At 36.5% G+C, this 22,500-nt stretch overlaps 1 protein-coding gene across 2 annotated transcripts in view; it reads right to left on the reverse strand.

Moving 5' to 3' along the window:
- ttll10 (tubulin tyrosine ligase-like family, member 10) overlaps positions 1–22,500 on the reverse strand; it is an 82,206-nt gene that overhangs the window by 34,898 nt on the left and 24,808 nt on the right. The window contains exons 3-5 of one of the 2 annotated variants that reach the window (XM_062054551.1): positions 6,771–6,881; positions 1,804–1,949; positions 1,630–1,734 (exon numbers count right to left, since the gene is read on the reverse strand). In XM_062054551.1, coding sequence (XP_061910535.1) covers positions 1,630–1,734; positions 1,804–1,940 — 242 coding nt within the window. In that variant the 5' untranslated portion in view covers positions 1,941–1,949; positions 6,771–6,881. Of the gene's footprint in view, positions 1–1,629; positions 2,184–6,770; positions 6,882–22,500 lie in introns of those variants that run through there. The other variant, XM_062054550.1, reaches the window with a different exon arrangement.

Below are 22,500 nucleotides of genomic sequence, written 5' to 3' on the forward strand. Positions count from 1 at the left end.
AAATCTTAACATTGCAACACATGCCAATACGGCCGGGTTAACTTATAAAGTGACATTTTAAATTTCCCGCAAAATTTCCGCTTGAAAACGTCTATGTATGATGACGTATGCGCGTGACGTCAATCGTTGAAGCGGAAGTATTGGTACACCATTGTATCCAATACAAAAAGCTCGGTTTTCATAGCAAAATTCCACAGTATTCTGGACATCTGTGTTGGTGAATCTTTTGCAATTTGTTTAATGAACAATGAAGACTGCAAAGAAGAAAGCTGTAGGTGGGATCGGTGTATTAGCGGCTGGCTGCAGCAACACAACCAGGAGGACTTTGACTTGGATAGCAGACGCGCTATCCGACGCTAGCCGCCGACCGCACGGATGATCGGGTGAAGTCTTTCGTCCTTCCATCGATCGCTGGAACGCAGGTGAGCACGGGTGTTGATGAGCAGATGAGGGCTGGCTGGCGTAGGTGGATAGCTAATGTTTTTAGCATAACTCTGTGAGGTCCCGTTGCTGAGTTAGCTTCAATGGCGTCGTTAGCAACAGCATTGTTAAGCTTCGCAAGGCTGGAAAGCATTAACCGTGTAGTTACATGTCCATGGTTTAATAATATTGTTGATTTTCTGTCTATCCTTCCAGTCAGGGGTTTATTTCTTTTGTTTCTATCTGCAGTTAAGCCCGATGCTATCACGTTAGCTCCGTAGCTAAAGTGCTTCGCCGATGTATTGTCGTGGAGATAAAAGTCACTGTGAATGTTCATTTTGCGTTCTCGACTCTCATTTTCAAGAGGATATAGTATCCGAGGTGGTTTAAAATACAAATCCGTGATCCACAATAGAAAAAGGAGAGAGTGTGGAATCCAATGAGCCAGCTTGTACCTAAGTTACGGTCAGAGCGAAAAAAGATGCGTCCTGCACTGCACTCTAGTCCTTCACTCTCACGTTCCTCATCCACGAATCTTTCATCCTGGCTCAAATTAATGGGGTAATCGTCGCTTTCTCGGTCCGAATCGCTCTCGCTGCTGGTGTAAACAATGGGGAAATGTGAGGAGCCTTTCAACCTGTGACGTCACGCTACTTCCGGTAGGGGCAAGGCTTTTTTTTATCAGCGACCAAAAGTTGCGAACTTTATCGTCGATGTTCTCTACTAAATCCTTTCAGCAAAAATATGGCAATATCCCGAAATGATCAAGTATGACACATAGAATAAATCTGCTATCCCCGTTTAAATTTTAAAAAATTCATTTCAGTAGGCCTTTAAGTAAAATAAAATTTAGGGTTAATATTTCATAACACATGCACCTGGGGATAAGTTGATTGGCAACACTAAATTGGCCCTAGTGTGTGAATGTGAGTATGAATGTTGTCTGTCTATCTGTGTTGGCCCTGTGATGAGGTGGCGACTTGTCCAGGGTGTACTCCTGCCTTCCGCCCGAATGCAGCTGAGATAGGCTCCAGCATCCCCCGCCACCCCGAAAGGGACAAGCGGTAGAAAATGGATGGATGGATGGATGGATTTCATAACACGCAGTGCACAAAGCATGATGGTCCATAGATGCATGCGTGGAGGAGTTTGTCGTGGATGGACATGTGACCCAATACTTCTGACCATATATCAAGCTACCATACTCACATTTCTGCACCGTTGGCTCCTCCAATGAAGAAGAAAGGTCCAGGACCTTGGGGCTCCACTCCATCCTGCTCCTCCACCACACCACTGCAGGGCCACATCTGCAGGCTTCTGGGGACACACTTATGTCGGTACTTCCTCCTCTTATACTTAAATCTTCTTTTGACGCAACCAGACCGCATCTCCTCCTCCAGGACCTTCATCATCGGGCCATCTTCTGACGTCTTTGTTACATCCTGAGCTGGAGATATGTCTTCCTCCAGTTCACTATTTTGGGCCTCATCGCAGGGCTTTGCGAGGTTTTCCGATGACATCACCTTCAGCTGAAGAAAAAGAAAGAAGAAGAAGAAGAACAGGGTCCTCCATTATAATCAATGTGTGTATGACAAGAGAAATAATTACTCAATGAAAAGAAAAATTCAATGAAAAACAAATTCTATCCAAACTACGTTCTGACTGATACAAAAACATTTTCAAAAAAAAAAGTACAGTACCATTGAATACATGCTCATTTTAAAATGTCACAAGTTCTTGAAAAAGATTATTGGTTGAGTACTTTTTGGCAAATCCTGCTAACAAACATTATGATGATGAAAACATAATCAAATTCCTTTGATGCCTTTTATGACTTCATGACATTTGCTGTAAGACAGACAAGCATCAGGAGCCATAAAATAATGTTAAAGGCCTACTGAAAGCCACTACTAGCGACCACGCAGTCTGATAGTTTATATATCAATGATGAAATCTTAACATTGCAACACATGCCAATACGGCCAGGTTAGATTACTAGAGTGCAATTTAAAATTTTGCGCGAAATATCCTGCGAAAACGTCTCGGTATGATGACGTCTGCGCGTGACGTCACGGATTGTAGAGGACATTTTGGGACAGCAATGTGGCCAGCTATTAAGTCGTCTGTTTTCTTCGCAAAATTCCACAGTATTCTGGACATCTGTGTTGGTGAATCTTTTGCAATTTGTTCAATGAACAATGGAGACAGCGAAGAAGAAAGCTGTAGGTGGGAAGCGGTGTATTAGCGGCCGGCTGCAGCAACACAAACACGTAGCCGGTGTTTCATTGTTTACATTCCCGAAATATGACAGTCAAGCTTTACCATTGGCTTGTGGAGAACTGGGACAACAGAGACTCTTACTAGGAGGACTTTGAGTTGGATACACAGACGCGGTACCGTGAGTACGCAGCTGCGGCTTCCAAACATTTGATCGCTTGCCCGTACGTGCGTGCCGCTATGTGCATGTCACGTACGTAACTTTGGGGACTTTGGGGAAATATATGTGCTGTATGAACTTTGGGGAGGTGAACGGTACTTTGGGCTGTGGGATTGAGTGTGTTGTGCGGGTGTTTGATTTGTATTGGCGGGTTATATGGACGGGAGGGGGGAGGTGTTTGTTATGCGGGATTAATTTGTGGCATATTAAATATAAGCCTGGTTGTGTTGTGGCTAATAGAGTGTATATATGTTTTGTGTTTATTTACTGTTTTAGTCATTCCCAGCTGAATATCAGGTCCCACCCGACTCTCACAGCATCTTCCCTATCTGAATCGCTTCCACTGCCCTCTAGTCCTTCACTCTCACTTTCCTCATCCACAAATCGTTCATCTTCGCTCAAATTAATGGGGAAATCGTCGCTTTCTCGGTCCGTATCGCTCTCGCTGCTGGTGGCCATGATTGTAAACAATGTGCAGATGTGAGGAGCTCCACAACCTGTGACGTCACGCGCATATCGTCTGCTACTTCTGGTACAGGCAAGGCTTTTTTATCAGCGACCAAAAGTTGCGAACTTTATCGTCAATGTTCTCTACTAAATCCTTTTAGCAAAAATATGGAAATATCGCAAAATGATCAAGTATGACACATAGAATGGACCTGCTATCCCCGTTTAAATAAAAAAATCACATTTCAGTAGGCCTTTAACACATTCATTTATAACGGTTATTTATACAGTATATACAAGGATTTTTTTTTTCACATTTTTCCTGAATTTAACTTTAACAATTTAAAAAACAAACATTAATGGAACGGAAAACTTTTTTTTAAACACATTTCAATGTTATACAGTTTCCTCCATAGACATATTATAAGGGTACACAGCATCGATTGCTACTGCCTACTGGCGCTGACGAGACGCGGGGCCGCCATCTTGGAGTGGTGATCCGCTCCACTCAGTGCAATACATTTGGCAGGAGCAATGAACTGTCAGCGCATTTAATTCATCTTACCTCACTGAATACCACTCATTTTCACACGTTTTTTAGTCATACGTGTAGCTATGATAAAGGACACATGTTTTATTATTCATAGTTTGCTTAACAGTAATAGAATATTCTTATATGCTATAAGTGACCAGACGTCCCAGATCAAAACTGGGAATATAAGCCCAGAAAAGGGGGAAAAAAACGCTCAGCTATTTTTAAATTGAAGAAACAATATAATTAGGTTATATATACAGTACATGCGTATATCCTACATAAACAATGTATGAATACATTAGATATCTATATATCTTAGGGACCTATAGACTGTATCTCTGTTGCTGCAGCAGTAGAGTTTATTCTGTCTTGACACTTTGTATTGATATTTTGTATTACATACTTCCCTTAAATGATAATGTTTACAGTGATTGTTTTATATGTATTTTTTATGTATGTCGCTTTGGATAAAAGCGTCTGCCAAATACTTTAAAATAAACATATATAAACACCTGAAAGTCTTTATATCAGCTAAAACCACCAATCTGTTTCACTGGATTCAGAATAAAACCAAATTCTGTCCTACCCGGCAATGTTAGTATTTGAATATTGTTACTTAAAGACGTATTCCTGGTTAGAATTATACTGTTAAGAAAGTATTGTCTTATACTTTGCCTAAAATGACAATGCATCATAATCAGTGGCGGCTGGTGAATTATGTTTTAGGTGGGGCTGAAAGTTTGTAAACCAAACCCCCAAATATTACCTCACACACACACAATCTGGACTGTGGTCCTAACTTTTACCCCTGTTGGCTTTTACAATCTTTATCTTCATCATTTATTTCATCTTTATGTTATTCAAGTATGACATTTTTAAATGTAATTAATTTCATTGACAAGCATTCCATTATGGTCATACTCTTGTTTGCTAGCGGCTACGACTTCAGTACTATTGAAGATCTTTGCTCCTTCTAAACTCTGTGGTAATATTCTATTCACAAAATACAACCAATAGTACGTTAATGTTAAATCTTACTTGTGAAAAGTAATCCTCCGATTCCTATTTTCAACAGTCCGCTCATTTGAGCAGGAAAACGCTGAACACCATCTTTGTTTTTTACCTGTCAACTGTCAGTTTAGGCTGCTCGTCGGCTCCTCGTCACCACTTCAAGATGGCGGTCAAATTTTTCGCGTCACAGCAGCCAATGCTGTGTCTACTTATAAGATGTCTATGGTTTCCTCTACAGCAGTGGTGTCCAAAGTGCGGCCCGGGGGGCCATTTGCGTCTTTGCAGCAATTTTTTTTTACCGGCCCGCCGCCCGTATTAAAAACACTATTACAAAAACATGATTAGGATTTGAAGAGCAAACAGGTGTAATGTAACACGAAAATGTTTCAATATTGACACCAATAACACAAAGCTGCCATGAATGCAGTATTTTTTTATTAAACTAAAAATAATACAAACTTATAATCGTTGTATAGATCTGAAGTTGATCTAAGATTTAAACATTGAAAAAATATATATGACTTATTTTTAACACTTTTATTAGTGGGGGCCTTTTTGGATCTGAGACATTTAGTCTGATTTCAAAACACAATATTGAATCAAAAGCAATGTTGTTATGAATTAATTAAGGTTCCAATTACCTCAGATTAAATATTCAATTTTTGTTAAATGTTTTGGGGAAAATATTGCATATTTTAGGTTTTTTGCCATAAAAAACAGGGTTTTCTTTGGGGGGGAAATGGGCATAAAACATTAAAAAAAAAAACTTTATGGCAACGGATAGATCTGAAGTTATCTATAGATATTTAGGCGTTGATAGTAAAAAAAAAAATATATATATATATATATATATATATATATATATATATATATATATATATATATATATATATATATATATCTATATATATATACATATATATAGATATATATATATATATATATATATATATATATATATACATATATATAGATATATATATATATAGATATATATATAGATATATATATATACTGTATATAGATAGATAGATATATAGATAGTTAGATATATATAGATATATATATATATATATATATATATATATATATATATATATATATATATATTGTGAAGGGAAAGTGTGATCAGCGCGCCTGCAGGAGCAAAAGTCACCGCCGCTGTCCATGGTACTGAGGACGAGCACCGGCGGGCAGCGGCGGGGCATGTGCTGACGGCGAGACACAGCTGGCAGGTGATTAGATTTCACAGGTGGAACGTGTTAATCTAACCATCTGTTGTCTTTAACAGTAAGCGGCCGGGAGCAGAGCAGGAGAGAGGATTGGGAGTGACGGCAACGTCACGACATGCTGAAAGACATTTTGGAAAGATCTTGCGAAAAAACATTAAAACTTTGTTAAACCTGCACGCTTGGCTCTTGTGCCGTGTCTACAGTGGAGCTGCTAGGAAGCGACTTCCACATATATATATATATATATATATATATATATATATATATATATATATATATATATATATATATATATATATATATATATATATATATATATATATATATATATATATATATATATATATATGTGTCTTATTTTTAACACTTTAATGACTGAGACCCTTTTGGGTCCCTGGGACCTTTAACATTCATTAAAATTGAGGAGAGCCCTAAAGGTTTAGAAAATGAAAAATATCAAACTAGCCGCCACATGCTTTAATTTTTTAATGTGCGGCCCTAAGTGGAAAAAGTTTGGAGACCCCTGCTCTTAGTATCTTAGTAATATGGAAGACTCGGCTTTTGTGTAGTGCTGTTAAGTCAATTAGATCAACACATGTTTGAATCGTGATCAATAATGATTATTCACAGGTTATTTATGAGTTTAAACCCGAGTCATACCAAAGACTATAAAAATGGGACCCATTACCTCCCTGCTTGGCACTCAGCATCAAGGGTTGGAATTGGGGGTTAAATCACCAAAAATGATTCCCGGGCGTGGCCACCGCTGCTGCCCACTGCTCCCCTCACCTCCTAGGGGCTGAACAAGGGGATGGGTCAAATGCAGAGGACAAATTTCACCACACCTAGTGTGTGTGTGACAATAATTGGCACTTTAACTTTTACTTTGTTTACTCTCTATAACAATTACAATTTACTTAAGAAAAGACTCCAATATTTGGACATAGATAAAATGTTATTGTCATAATGTCGTCCAGAAATTTTCTTTAAAGCATTTTACTTTGCAGGCCTATGAACATGAACACTACATCAACACACCCAAGACAATGGGCATTTACACACACACACACCCTCCCCATCCCACGCCTTCACCACCGCAGCGCTTCATAGCAGCAGTCGACCTCCAGGGCCCCAACTCCCCCCCCCCCCTGTTGCGAGTTGTCGTGATTAAATGTAACATGTTTATGTGTGCATGGCATGGAGGTTTTTTCCCACTCCAGACTAGGCTCCCTTAGGAGCCCAGTCTAGTTTACTCATCTTCTTCCCCAGCGTTTTACCTTTTTCCCACCTTTTACGGGGCACCTCGTGGCGACCCATCAGCGTTCCTGTTCTGTGACCCTGTACACTGTTTGTTTGTCTAATCTTGAACGGGTTTGTGCTGAAAACATAGTTTTGTTGTGCTTGTTGCAATGACAATAAAGACCTATCCTATCTTATCCTATTTTTTTGCTCAAAATTTGGGAACAGTTTTATTTTTAAAGTCCAGTTGAAGTGAAATTTGCCAGCGAGTCTCCTTACTCATCTGTGCATTGACCTGACCTGATCACTGACATTACAACGACCTGCCTCGCCTTTTACTTAAAGGAGCCATATGTACGAATCTGGCCAGAAATGGTACTGCAATCGCGGTCAAAATGATGTAGTCTCCTCCCCCTCTCCACGACTGAGGTTGCCAGATACGCATCCGAATCCAGCTCGATCAACTGAACTACAAATGGCAAGCGACAAGTCCTACGCTGTAGGTTTCTCTTGTTTATGCTTCTTGCAAGATGGTTTACTAAGTAACTATGCCCCATTTTACTGATGTCGATTAGCCAAATGTTTTTGTAAAGTTACGCAGAAATGTTTTAGTCGGGAGTTGGGACAGACTGTTGGCATTACCTTGCTAAAATGTCTAGTTTGACCGCACTGACCACCGTCGAAATATACATTGCTTTTTAGGCTATTGGGCTGAACATTGAAGAATCCAGTTTCCAAATCCCAGACTAATTGCATTGCACAAACGGTAGAATATGAATTGAAGACAGTGCAATTTCAGATTTGTTATGTGACTCCTACTTCCGTGGCGGTCCTAGCTTGACCGGTGTGCTCAGCATTCGTTGCACGAACATACTAGCTTTGTTAGACAAGATCATAGACTGCATTGGACAATATAGTTTACATACGAAGTTTCAAGTAATAAGAAAAACGTAAATGCCTGATTTACCTATCAAGGAGGAAATTAGCAAATTTGGCGTCAGATTAAAAAATATTCTCTTCAATCGTCTCCATCTTTCAAAGGCATCCCCGATACAAATCCTCGTTTTGTTCCTGGCTTTGTCATGAATAAGTTGAGAATCGTAAGTAATGACGCCTTTTAGGTTGACTAAGATCTGACATGTTTAGTAACTTTACCAGTGGCAGTAGCCAGACGAAAGTGGCGGTGCGTTACTGGCAACCCGGATCATGTGATACACTCACAGACTTTTTTAATTGGTCAAACGGTAGAGAGCAGGACATCGAAATGAAAACAATAGCAAGATTTCGGGGCTGTAAATCTAATTTTTTGAAATAAGCATATCCCGGCTGAACTACTGTTATCAGTTCTAGAGGTATTCGAAAATAACATGTCTTATTAATGCCTTTTGACATATCAGGGCCATTTAATTAGGCTGACCATACGTCCTCTTTTCCCCGGACATGTCCTATTTTGCGGGGGTGTCCGGGCGGGGTTTCTTAAACGCCTCAAATGTCCGGCATTTTGAATTAGGGTTGCGTGTATTTTCAATGTACGTCCAGGGTTAAGTTAAGAACGGGTTTTAAAAAAAAATTAAGGTGCGCGCACGTAGCAACATTGGTGAGGGAGGGGCAGAGACACAGCGAGAGAGCTAGTGAGTGGAGAGACAGACATGAGAACAAGAAATGCCGAAATGTTAATGCAACTTCACGGATGATTTGCGGGAAAAGTATTTGTGTTTTCGTCCTGGCCGTGACACATGGGAAGCAGAATGCACTGTGTGCAAAGCAGGAACGTATATATCTGTGGCAAATAAAGGGGCCAACGATCTACAAGACCATATCGACACTACAAAGCGCGAAACAGCTGTGCAGGGCGACAGCTCGACTGCTGTTTTTTGTTTAAATTTAATTAACTTGTTTTGAGGCATTATTTATGTTTACATTATATACAAGAGGTTATTTTGAATATTTCTACCTCTGCACTTTTTTTTCCAAAACTGTGAATGTGACAGAATATAAGTGTGACTTATTTTGTTATACTGTCAACCAGTGTTGGCGTTAACACACTTTGTGTGTCTTTTTAACGCATTGAAATCAGAAAGAACGCAGATTATAAAATTTGTTTTATTTATTTTTTTACCATTTGTGACCCACAGCTAATGTTTTAAAGGCCCACGGCACATTCTAAAAATACTACTAAAATAAACAAAAACATAACAAAAGTGAAATAAAAAAGCTTAAAGGTGAAATGTAATTTAGAAACAGTTGCAATGTTGACTAATAAAACAAAGCTGTTTTTTTTTTCTTTCAAACGGTCAATGCTCAAAACATAATATTGAATCAAAATCAATGTTATTATGAATTATTGACCTATCCAAGGTTCCCATTACTTCACATCAAATATTCCACCTTGAAAAATATTGTTGGTGGAAGATTTTGCATATTGTGTGTGTGTTTGTTAGAAAAAACTACCAGCAGCGGTAAAGTTTAGATCCATGAAGGAAAGAAGAAAGTGAATGAATGTTTATAACTGAATACATTTACATATGCATACACATTTGTTTTCTTTTGTATTATCTTTTTTAATGAATTAAGTAACGTTTATGACAACCTTTTTCCAAAACACAATATAGAATGTGAGATATATCAGGATAATGCATACATTTGTCATTTGTTTTCAAAACGCTTACAAAAAAGTGAGACCCAAAAATTTACTGTGGGACTCCATTTTGAAAAATCCTAGCGCCAACACTGCTGTCAACAGAGGAGAAAACATGCTTTATTTAAAAAAATATATTATTTATAAAGCAAGTTAGAGTATCATAGGCAAATTTTCACCTAGTCCCGGCCTTGGCGTCCTGCCAGCCTTGGCACGCATATATGTGTCCTCTTTTTGGGATTTCAGAATATGGTCAGCCTAATTTAATGATGACGTGACATGAAATTATTACATATGGCTCCTTTAACCATCCTCAGGTAAGTAACAGGAGCAAGTACGGTCAAAATAATTCGGTGGATAATCTGGATAATGTGAAAAGACATTGTGATTAAACACAAGTTAACGTGTTATTTATGACAGTTGTAGTTTTTGTCCTTTTTGCAAAGCTTCACAATAAAACACGCTACTCCAACACACGAACGTGCAACAAACAAAATGCTGTAATATGCATGCCAGTTCAGTAGGGGGCAATGTCAATATGTAAAGCAGGGGTCACCAACCTTTTTGAAACCAAGAGCTACTTCTTGGGTAGTGATTAATGCGAAGGGCTACCAGTTTGATACACACTTAAATAAATTGCCAGAAATAGCCAATTTGCTCAATTTACCTTTAACTCAATGTTATTATTAATAATTAATGATATTTACACTTAATTGAACGGTTTAAAAGAGGAGAAAACATGAAAAAAATGACAATTAAATTTTGAAACATAGTTTATCTTCAATTTCGACTCTTTAAAATTCAAAATTCAACCGAAAAAAAGAAGAGGAAAAACTAGCTAATTCGAATCTTTTTGAAAACATTAAAAAAATAATTTATGGAACATCATTATTACCATTATTTACTTTTTACAATTTTGTACACTGCTGCTGGAATTTAAATTTTCCTGAGGGAACTCTCCCGAAGGAATCAATAAAGTACTATCTATCTATCTATCTATCTATCTATCATTAGTCATTTTTCCTGATTAAGATTAATTTTAGAATTTTGATGACATGTTTTAAATAGGTTAAAATCCAATCTACACTTTGTTAGAATATATAACAAATTGGACCAAGCTATATTTCTAACAAAGACAAATAATTATTTCTTCTAGATTTTCCAGAAACATTTTTTTAAAAGAAATTCAAAAGACTTTGAAATAAGATTTAAATTTGATTCTACAGATTTTCTAGATTTGCCAGAATAATTTTTTTGAATTTTAATCATAATAAGTTTGAAGAAATATTTCACAAATATTCTTCGTCGAAAAAACAGAAGCTAAAATGAAGAATTAAATTAAAATGTATTTATTATTCTTTACAATAAAAATAAAAAAATTACTTGAACATTGATTTAAATTGTCAGGAAAGAAGAGGAAGGAATTTAAAAGGTAAAAAGGTATATGTGTTTAAAAATCCTAAAATCATTTTTAAGGTTGTATTTTTTCTCTAAAATTGTCTTTCTGAAAGTTATAAGAAGCAAAGTAAAAAAATTAATGAATTTATTTAAACAAGTGAAGACCAAGTCTTTAAAATATTATCTTGGATTTTCAAATTCTATTTGAGTTTTGTCTCTCTTAGAATTAAAAATGTCGGGCAAAGTGAGACCAGCTTGCTAGTAAATAAATAACATTTAAAAAATAGAGGCAGCTCACTGGTAAGTGCTGCTATTTGAGCTATTTTTAGAACAGGCCAGCGGGCTACTCATCTGGTCCTTACGGGCTACCTGGTGCCCGCGGGCACCGCGTTGGTGACCCCTGATGTAAAGTGCATGTGACCCAACTGTATTTCTACACTGGTATATAAAAACAACATAATGGCCCACAATTGTTTTGGCGTTTCCATGGAAACAATTCAGCTTTGAAAAACTTATTTTTTTCTGTTATTATTATCAAGAATAACAATATATCTAGGTTCAACATTGCTATATTTTAGAATCAAAGTGGATTTACCTGTCTCCAGGCAGTCTCCGTGAACAACTACTCCGGGTGTTCCTCTTGCACCATGTGCATTCAACCTCCAAGACAACCCGCAAAAACCACAACCGTGACTCACAGCAACAGTCGTTAGCCCAGTAATCAGAGCCCTAGTAACAGTTTCACATTTTCAACAGCAGTTATTTAACCATGTGAGTTTAGTTTCATTCACCATTATGTTGCAGCGGTAACGTCAATCAAAACCGATTATGAGGGCGAATTAGTCATGAAACAAAGGGTCAAATCTAATGCTGTCAAAATGATTAAAAAAATTAAAAATGAATCTCACTTTTGAATGTGGATTAATCTTGATTGATCACAGGTTATTACTCGCTTGTGTAATTTTAATTAATCTAAAAAATAAAAAAAAAGAGGCCAATATTGGGACACAAATGCAATGTTATGGTCAATATAGCATACACCAACATTTCCAAATGTTTTAGTTGAATCTGTCATTTTTGGCCCCAAACTTGCTACTAGTATTATATAAAGTTCTGTCCGGGTGTATCTTTAAGTAAAATATTGTTTTCAAGGAAAATGAAATCAATTTTTCATGTGAAATTAGAAGGAAATCACCCGCGGTCATGGAGCGTATGCGCTCAAAATAAATGATGTGATTGACCTGCGCATATATAAATGATAAATGCAATCTTTTTTTTGTGATGAATTATAATGCATTACATTTGACAGCCCTAAGTCGTTTTAAAACAGGGGTGTCAAAGTCATTTTAGATCGGGGGCCACATGGAGAAAAATCCACTCCCGAGTGGGCCGGACTGGTAAAATGACGGCATGATAACTTAAAAATAAAGTTTTTTGTTTTTTTTAAATTAGAACAAGCACATTTTGACATTGTACAAATCATAATGTTGTTTTTTGTCTTTTTTTTACAATTACGTGCTGCGGTTAATAGAATATACTTTATTTTCGTTATTTATATTTTCTGAATAAATTATGTAATAATGTTCATGAGTGGTGTTCATTTTCCATCTATCAAGATTTAAAAAAAATATCAAAATCAAATTACAGTATGTTATTTCTGTAGTTTGATCATTTTCCTAACACCATGTGGTTTATTTTGTACATGTGTAGCATCATCTACAAAGATACAAAGAATTGCTATTGCGACATCCAGTGGACACATTTAGAACAGCCATTTCTTTCATTCAAAAATGTCAGGTACATTTTTATACTTAGCAAACTCATCCCGCTTTTTAAAAGGAAGCATGACAAAATATGTGATTAATCTGCGCTTATACATCATTAATTTTTTGGTGATTAATCACAAAAGCCCTAAGTCGTTTTAAACAGGAAGCATGTCAAAATGTACACTATTATATTAAACAAAATGAATATTAAATAATTAGGGTACTGGTTAATATGACACATTGCTGCATTTCATGCAACAAAAGATTTGCACAATAATAATTGAAGACGATGTGTGGGTAAAATGCAAAAACCTATTGCGCAATACCGAGCAATGCAAAAATGATCCATATAAAAGAATTCTAAATGGCAACGAGGTGAAGTGAATTGGATTTATATAGCACTTTTCTCTAGCGACTCAAAGCACTTTTACATAGTGAACCCCAATGTCTAAGTTCCATTTAAACCAGTGTGAGTGGCACTGGGAGCAGGTGGTCAACGTGTCTTGCCCAAGGACACAACGGCAGTGACTAGGATGGTGGAAGCGGGAATCGAACCTGGAACCCTCTAGTTGCTGGCACGGCCACTCTACCAACCGAGCTATGCCAGAACCTCACAAAACCCCATAAAATTCTGAATATCCATATATACACCTATTCCCTTTGTAAATAAAATGAAAAATTAATAATATACACACCTATGTCTATATTCTAGTCCTCTATTTTCCAATTATTCCCTCCCTTACTGATATTTTCCTTTAACTTCTGTCTCTCTTCCGCATAGTAGAATGTGTTGTACAACTTCAACAGTTTGACATATTTCTGTTTGACATTTCACCATTGTTGCCATTGTTTTATTTAGCCCACATTGTAATCTTCTCAACACTACCTCTTCCCCTCTATCCTTCCTCTTTATCTCCTGTGTGTTAGATTTCTGTATGTTATAATATTTCCTACCTCTGCCATCATTATCCCACCTCTGTTGCCATTTTTTGATCATTTATTTTTTAAAGCTGCCTTCGCTTTCTCCTTTCCCAAATGTTGCGTTCAATATTTCTGTCCTGTTAATTGCTTTTTTTTGACAATTCTGTCTGCTCCCTCGTTCCTCTAGTCCAGTGGTGTCAAAGTCAAGGCCCGAATGAATTATCTATGGCCCCCGGGATGATATTTGATTTCGAGATGTCCGATAATATCGGCCTCTTTTTATTATCGGTATTTTTATTTTATTGTTTTTGTTTTTTTATTAAATCAACATAAAAAACACAAGATACACTTACAATTAGTGCACCAACCCAAAAAACCTCCCTCCCCCATTTACACTCATTCACACAAAAGGGTTGTTTCTTTCTGTTATTAATATTCTGGTTCCTACATTATATATCAATATATATCAATACAGTCTGCAAGGGATACAGTCCGTAAGCACACATAATTGTGCGTGCTGCTGGTCCACTAATAGTACTAACCTTTAACAGTTAATTTTACTCATTTTCATTCATTACTAGTTTCTATGTAACTGTTTTTATATTGTTTTACTTTCTTTTTTATTCAAGAAAATGTTTTTAATTTATTTATCTTATTTTATTTTATTAATTTTTTTAAAAAGGACCTTAACTTCACCATACCTGGTTGTCCAAATTAGGCATAATAATGTGTTAATTCCACGACTGTATATATCGGTATCGGTTGATATCAGTATTGGTAATTAAAGAGTTGGACAATATTGGAATATCGGCAAAAAACCATTATCGGACATCCCAAATTTGATTAGTATTAGAACCGGCCCGCAGGCCACAGCCGCCTGCTGCTGTTTTGCACGCACCAATACTCCATCAGTGTTGGCGCTAGGAATTTTCAAAACGGGGTCCCAGGGACCCCATCAAGTCATACAAATGGGGTACGACAGTACATTTTTGGGGTCCCGCTTTTTTTGTAAGCGTTTTGAAAACAAATGATAAATGTATGCATTATCCTGTTATATCTCACGTTCTATATTGTGTTTTGGAAAAAGGTTGTCATAAGCAATACTTAATTCATCCAAAAAAAATAATACAAAAAAAAACACATTTTTATGCATATGTGATTTATTCAGTTTCACTTCACTTCCTTCTTTCCTTCATGGATCTAAACTTTACTTTTTTCTATATTTTTATTGTAATATTTTCAGAATGTGTTTGTTCTATTTTTGGCCAAAGTAAGACAAAGAAAACCATCTGAAGTTGTTTTTATTTTTTATTTTTAATGCCATGATTTTAATAGTCTGGCCTAACGCACGCAAAAGCTAAGGCAAAAAACTTAGGACATGAAAGTAAAAAACATGAAAAAAAAAACTCACTAAACCGTGGCTCGAATTAACAAAACTTACGTGGCGTGGCATGAAGCATGAAAAGAGCAATGGCAAGAATATCGGCATGAGCAGAGCATGAAAAGAACATGTACAGAACATGAAACTATCAGCATGAACTATGGAATAAACAGAGCAGTGTCCCCAGGACGACTAACAGGCAAAACAGGCTTAAATAATAGTCTCTGATTAGAGCAGGTGCGTGATCCCAACACGAGGCAGGTGAAACTAATGAGTTGTCATGGAAAGTAAAACAAACAAGGGTGCACAAAAACAGGAACTATGGAGTCCAAAAACAGAACATAACTAAACTAAACATGATCTGGACCACGGATCGTGACAAAGACAGTATTATTTTATGTTTTGTTTGTGCACAGCTAGCCAGATAGCGTATCTACTGTAGTTGTAACAACACACATGATGTGCTGCGTGTATCATGATCTATATAAAGTGTGACTCAGTTGTCTCTTTGGTCCAGTTGGCCAGGGACGTTTTTTCTGGTTTATTCAGGGGTAAGCACGCCATTTATGTCAAAATAGCTCGGCTCCAAATTCCACATTTGCAGCTTCGAGTCGCTTTCACCTCATTCTATCGGTTTTCCGTCTGCTCCGACGTCTCACCCTCTTCTTCGTGTCTGCTTCTAGAAGCAGTCGTTCATCCTTCGTGTATTCATGTCTAAAAGTATAATGTAGTGAATCCTCATTTGACCAAAAATAGTGTTGTTAGTTACCAAGTCTGCCGTGATCACAACACGCACAAGCGTTTTCTTTCCGAAAGTAGGAACACACTTTTATTGCCAGAAGTCGGACGTGCGCTGCGATGGAAACAGAAATCAATGCGCGGAAGAAGTCAGTCCTGGAAATGATTTAAATGAGCAAAATACGGTAAATATTAGGGGTGTGGGAAAAAATTGATTCGAATTCGAATCGCGATTCTCACGTTGTGCGATTCAGAATCGATTCTCATTTTTAAAAAATAGATTTTTTTATTTTATTTATTTATTTATTTTTTCCTTTTTTTTTTAAATTTTATTTATTTATTTATTTATTTTTAATTAATCAATCCAACAAAACAATACACAGCAATACCATAACAATGCAATCCAATTCCAAAAGCAAACCCGACCCAGCAACACTCAGAACTGCAATAAACAGAGCAATTGAGAGGAGACACAAACACGACACAGAACAAACCAAAAGTAGTGAAACAAAAATAAATATTATCAACAACAGTATCAATATTAGTTACAATTTCAACATAGCAGTGATTAAAAATCCCTCATTGACATTATCATTAGACTTTTATAAAAATAAAGAAAAAAGAACAATAGTGTCGCAGTGGCTTACACTTGCATCGCATCTCATAAGCTTGACAACACACTCAATCAATCAATCAATCAATGTTTATTTATATAGCCCTAAATCACAAGTGTCTCAAAGGGCTGCACAAGCCACAACGACATCCTCGGTACAGAGCCCACATACGGGCAAGGAAAACTCACCCCAGTGGGACGTCCAATATTTTCACAAAGATAAAATAAGTCATATTTTTGGTTCATTTAATAGTTCAAACAAATGTACATTATTGCAATCAGTTGATAAAACATTGTCCTTTACAATTATAAAAGCTTTTTACAAAAATCTACTACTCTGCTTGCATGTCAGCAGACTGGGGTAGATCCTGCTGAAATCTATGTATTGAACGAATAGAGAATCGTTTTGAATCGGGAAAATATTGTTTTTGAATCGAGAATTGCGTTGAATTGAAAAAAATCGATTTGGAATCGAATCGTGACCCCAAGAATCGATATTGAATCGAATCGTGGGACACCCAAAGATTTGCAGCCCTAGTAAATATTGTACATATTACATATTGTTATGAATGTGTGTCTGTTACTACATTATATACACCAGCGTTTCTCAAAGTGTGGGGCGCCCCCCACTGGTGGGGAATAGAGACATGACAGCGGCGAGGAACGGGAGGAATTTTTTTATTTTTTTATTATATTCTTAGATTTTTTTTTTTACTATGCATTCATTTTCTATACACACTGTAAATCACTGTGATTCTGTCTGTGAAATCCGCTATATAAAAAAATGTAAATTACTTATTTTTCCTGTAGGCTTTAAATTTCTAGGTAGGAGCGAAAGTTTGACAGACATAGCAACAGTAACTACTGGGGGCGGGGCTAAGCGGAACAAACTTTAGCAACCCATCCGCGCTAATCATCCACTCATCGGGCAGAGAGCTGTGTCCATTCTTCTCCCCTTTGCCCTTTTCCCTTTTCAGCTGTTGCTTCACTCAAAACGAAGTACAGGTCTCAGCTGAACATTGAGCATGACTTAAGAGTGGCAGTGTCAAGCCTGCAACCCCCATTTGAAAAGCTGTGCAGTGCAAAACAGGCTCATTGCAGCCACTAATGCTGGAGTACTGGAAAACTCATGTTCACTTGCCCTGTCTTGCCAAATGCATAGCTCCTCCTTTTTTTTTGCAAAGTGGCACTTTTATTTGATTTATTATTGAACTTGATGCAAGTTATTTGATTTATTATTGAACTTGATGCAAGTTAACACTTTTATTTGATTTATTATTGAACTTGATGCAAGTTAACACTTTTATTTGATTTATTATTGAACTTGATGCAAGTTATAACACTTTTATTTGATTTATTATTGAACTTGATGCAAGTTATTTGATTTATTATTGAACTTGATGCAAGTTATAACACTTTTATTTGATTTATTATTGAACTTGATGCAAGTTAACACTTTTATTTGATTTATTATTGAACTTGATGCAAGTTAACACTTTTATTTGATTTATTATTGAACTTGATGCAAGTTATAACACTTTTATTTGATTTATTATTGAACTTGATGCAAGTTATTTGATTTATTATTGAACTTGATGCAAGTTATAACACTTTTATTTGATTTATTATTGAACTTGATGCAAGTTAACACTTTTATTTGATTTATTATTGAACTTGATGCAAGTTAACACTTTTATTTGATTTATTATTGAACTTGATGCAAGTTATAACACTTTTATTTGATTTATTATTGAACTTGATGCAAGTTATTTGATTTATTATTGAACTTGATGCAAGTTATAACACTTTTATTTGATTTATTATTGAACTTGATGCAAGTTAACACTTTTATTTGATTTATTATTGAACTTGATGCAAGTTAACACTTTTATTTGATTTATTATTGAACTTGATGCAAGTTATAACACTTTTATTTGATTTATTATTGAACTTGATGCAAGTTATTTGATTTATTATTGAACTTGATGCAAGTTATAACACTTTTATTTGATTTATTATTGAATTTGATGCAAGTTAACACTTTTATTTGATTTATTATTGAACTTGATGCAAGTTATTTGATTTATTATTGAACTTGATGCAAGTTATAACACTTTTATTTGATTTATTATTGAACTTGATGCAAGTTAACACTTTTATTTGATTTATTATTGAACTTGATGCAAGTTATAACACTTGTATTTGATTTATTATTGAACTTGATGCAAGTTATTTGATTTATTATTGAACTTGATGCAAGTTATAACACTTTTATTTGATTTATTATTGAACTTGATGCAAGTTAACACTTTTATTTGATTTATTATTGAACTTGATGCAAGTTATTTGATTTATTATTGAACTTGATGGAAGTTATAACACTTTTATTTGATTTATTATTGAACTTGATGCAAGTTATTTGATTTATTATTGAACTTGATGCAAGTTATAACACTTTTATTTGATTTATTATTGAACTTGATGCAAGTTATTTGATTTATTATTGAACTTGATGCAAGTTATTTGATTTATTATTGAACTTGATGCAAGTTATAACACTTTTATTTGATTTATTATTGAACTTGATGCAAGTTATTTGATTTATTATTGAACTTGATGCAAGTTATAACACTTTTATTTGATTTATTATTGAACTTGATGCAAGTTATAACACTTTTATTTGATTTATTATTGAACTTGATGCAAGTTATAACACTTGTATTTGATTTATTATTGAACTTGATGCAAGTTATTACACTTTTATTTGATTTATTATTGAACTTGATGCAAGTTAACACTTTTATTTGATTTATTATTGAACTTGATGCAAGTTATAACACTTTTTTGGATTTATTATTGAACTTGATGCAAGTTATAACACTTTTATTTTATTTATTATTGAACTTGATAAAAGTTATAACACTTTTATTTGATTTATTATTGAACTTGATGCAAGTTATTTTATTTATTATTGAACTTGATGCAAGTTATACCACAGCTGCAGTTATTTGAGTTATTATTGAACTTGATGTAATTTTATGTTATTGAGTTTGAATGTACACAACTTGATGTTACTTGATGTTCAATACATTTGAAAATGTTAAGCTTGGCATTAGCGTTCTGTTGGGGCGATGGGGGCAGGTGGGGCTTGAAAACTCCCCCTTGTCCAAAGTGGGGGATGACAAAAAAAGTTTGAGAACCACTGATATACACTAGAATGCCAAAAGTATTTGGCTACCCATCCAAATGATCAGAATCAGGTGTCCTAATCACTTGGCCCGATGGAGGAGGAATTATGGTGTGGGGTTGTTTTTCAGGAGTTGGGCTTAGCCCCTTAGTTCCAGTGAAAGGAACTTTGAATGCTCCAGGATACCAAAACATTTTTGGACAATTCCATGCTCCCAACCTTGTGGGAACAGTTTGTAGCGGGCCCCTTCCTCTTCCAACATGACTGTGCACCAGTGCACAAAGCAAGGTCCATAAAGACATGGATGACAGAGTCTGGAGTGGATGAACTTGACTGGCCTGCACAGAGTCCTGACCTGAACCCGATAGAACACCTTTGGGATGAATTAGAACGGAGACTGAGAGCCAGGCCTTCTCCACCAACATCAGTCTGTGACCTCACCAATGCGCTTTTGGAAGAATGGTGGAATACGGAAAAAGCGCTGCGATGAGGTGGCGACTTGTCCAGGGTGTACCCCGCCTTCCGCCCGAATGCAGCTGATATTGGCTCCAGCACCCCCCGTGACCCCAAAAGGGACACGCGGTAGAAAATGGATGGATGGATGGACGGAAAAAGCTGGCAGGTTCGTTGCCAGAATTTTTGTGTTAAATTGACACTGTTTTTTACAACATTATATTGTTAGTTCTTTTTTTATTCTGGCAACTTAGCTGCCAGTTTTTCTACCACAAAAACAAATCTACCATCTTTCCATTTACAGTAATACACCGGTAAAAACAACAACCGTAGATTTTACAGTCAAAAACTGGCAGCTCAGTCAACAGAATTTGAACACAAAACACAGTAGTAGTTGTTTTTTTCAATTTACAGTAATTTGCTGTAAAGAACAACGCAACATTTGTTGTCATTTTTATTGATTTGATGGGTAGTTGGCTGTGAAGTTAAGCATTTTTATTTAGACAAAAACATGTTTGGAAAGTATGATAATATACTGTAATATTTGTTGCAATATTGGATACTATTAAAGTTTAAATTGTATGCAATTTCAAGCAGTACATATGTTTTCTGTCAAAATGAAAAAAATCAATTACATTTAGTGAGAAAATATGAAGTACTTTATTGACACATATCATTTCCAGGTGTTTGCGGGCCAGATCAAATGATGTCGCGGGCCAGATGTGGCCCCCGGGCCTTGAGTTTGACACATGTGTTTTAGAGGGTTTTGAAGGCTGCAATGGTGACTCCCATTAGCCGCATCTTTCAAGTGTTTTTTATCATCTTTAAAATCGTACAAAAATATTCCAAAAAAAGTGCAGTTCCCCTTTACGCCTTCACGGTTTGATTTCATACTTGTAATACTATTTAGGGACGGCATGGCTCGGTTGGTAGAGCGGCCGTGCCAGCAACCTCAGGGTTTATGGTTCGATTCCCAGCTACAGCCGTCCGTTGTGTCCTTAAAGGCCTACTGAAATGAAAATGTTTTATTTCAACGTGGATAGCAGATCCATTCTATGTGTCATACTTGATCATTTCGCGATATTGCCATATTTTTGCTGAAAGGATTTAGTAGAGAACATCGACGATAAAGTTCGCAACTTTTGGTCGCTGATAAAAAAAAGCCTTGCCTGTACCGGAAGTAGCGTGATGTTGCAGGTTGAAAGGCTCCTCACATTTCCCCATTGTTTACACCAGCAGCGAGAGCGATTCGGACCGAGAAAGCGACGATTTCCCCATTAATTTGAGCCAGGATGAAAGATTTGTGGATGAGGAATGTGAGAGTGAAGGACTAGAGTGCAGTGCAGGACGTATCTTTTTTCGCTCTGACCGTAACTTAGGTACAAGCTGGCTCATTGGATTCCACACTTTCTCCTTTTTCTATCGTGGATCCCGGATTTGTATTTTAAACCACCTCGGATACTATATCCTCTTGAAAATGAGAGTCGAGAACGCGAAATGGACATTCACAGTGACTTTTATCTCCACGACAATACATCGGCGAAACACTTTAGCTACGGAGCTAACGTGATAGCATCGGGCTTAACTGCAGATAGAAACAAAAGAAATAAGCCCCTGACTGGAAGGATAGACAGAAAATCAACAATACTATTAAACCATGGACATGTAACTACACGGTTAATGCTTTCCAGCCGGGCGAAGCTTAACAATGCTGTTGCTAACGACGCCATTGAAGCTAACTTAGCTACAGGACTTCGACAGAGCTATGCTAAAAACATTAGCTATCCACCTACGCCAGCCAGCCCTCATCTGCTCATCAACACCCGTGCTCACCTGCGTTCCAGCGATCGACGGCGCGACGAAGGACTCAGAAAGACTCCGTCTGGTTTGACTTCTACCCACTGTAACAATTATAATAGCCACCATCTCTGCTGTGTAGACGGACACTTGATCCCATAAAATAATCATTTATTTCTGGAACACACACTCCTATTCCTACCTTTCCTGCTTCATTTTTCGATCCGTCTGTACATATAACTAAATAACTCTAATATTTACTTTGAATATATTTATTTGTCTGATAT

Source organism: Entelurus aequoreus, linkage group LG07 (assembly GCF_033978785.1).
Source record: "Entelurus aequoreus isolate RoL-2023_Sb linkage group LG07, RoL_Eaeq_v1.1, whole genome shotgun sequence".
NCBI lineage: Eukaryota > Metazoa > Chordata > Actinopteri > Syngnathiformes > Syngnathidae > Entelurus > Entelurus aequoreus.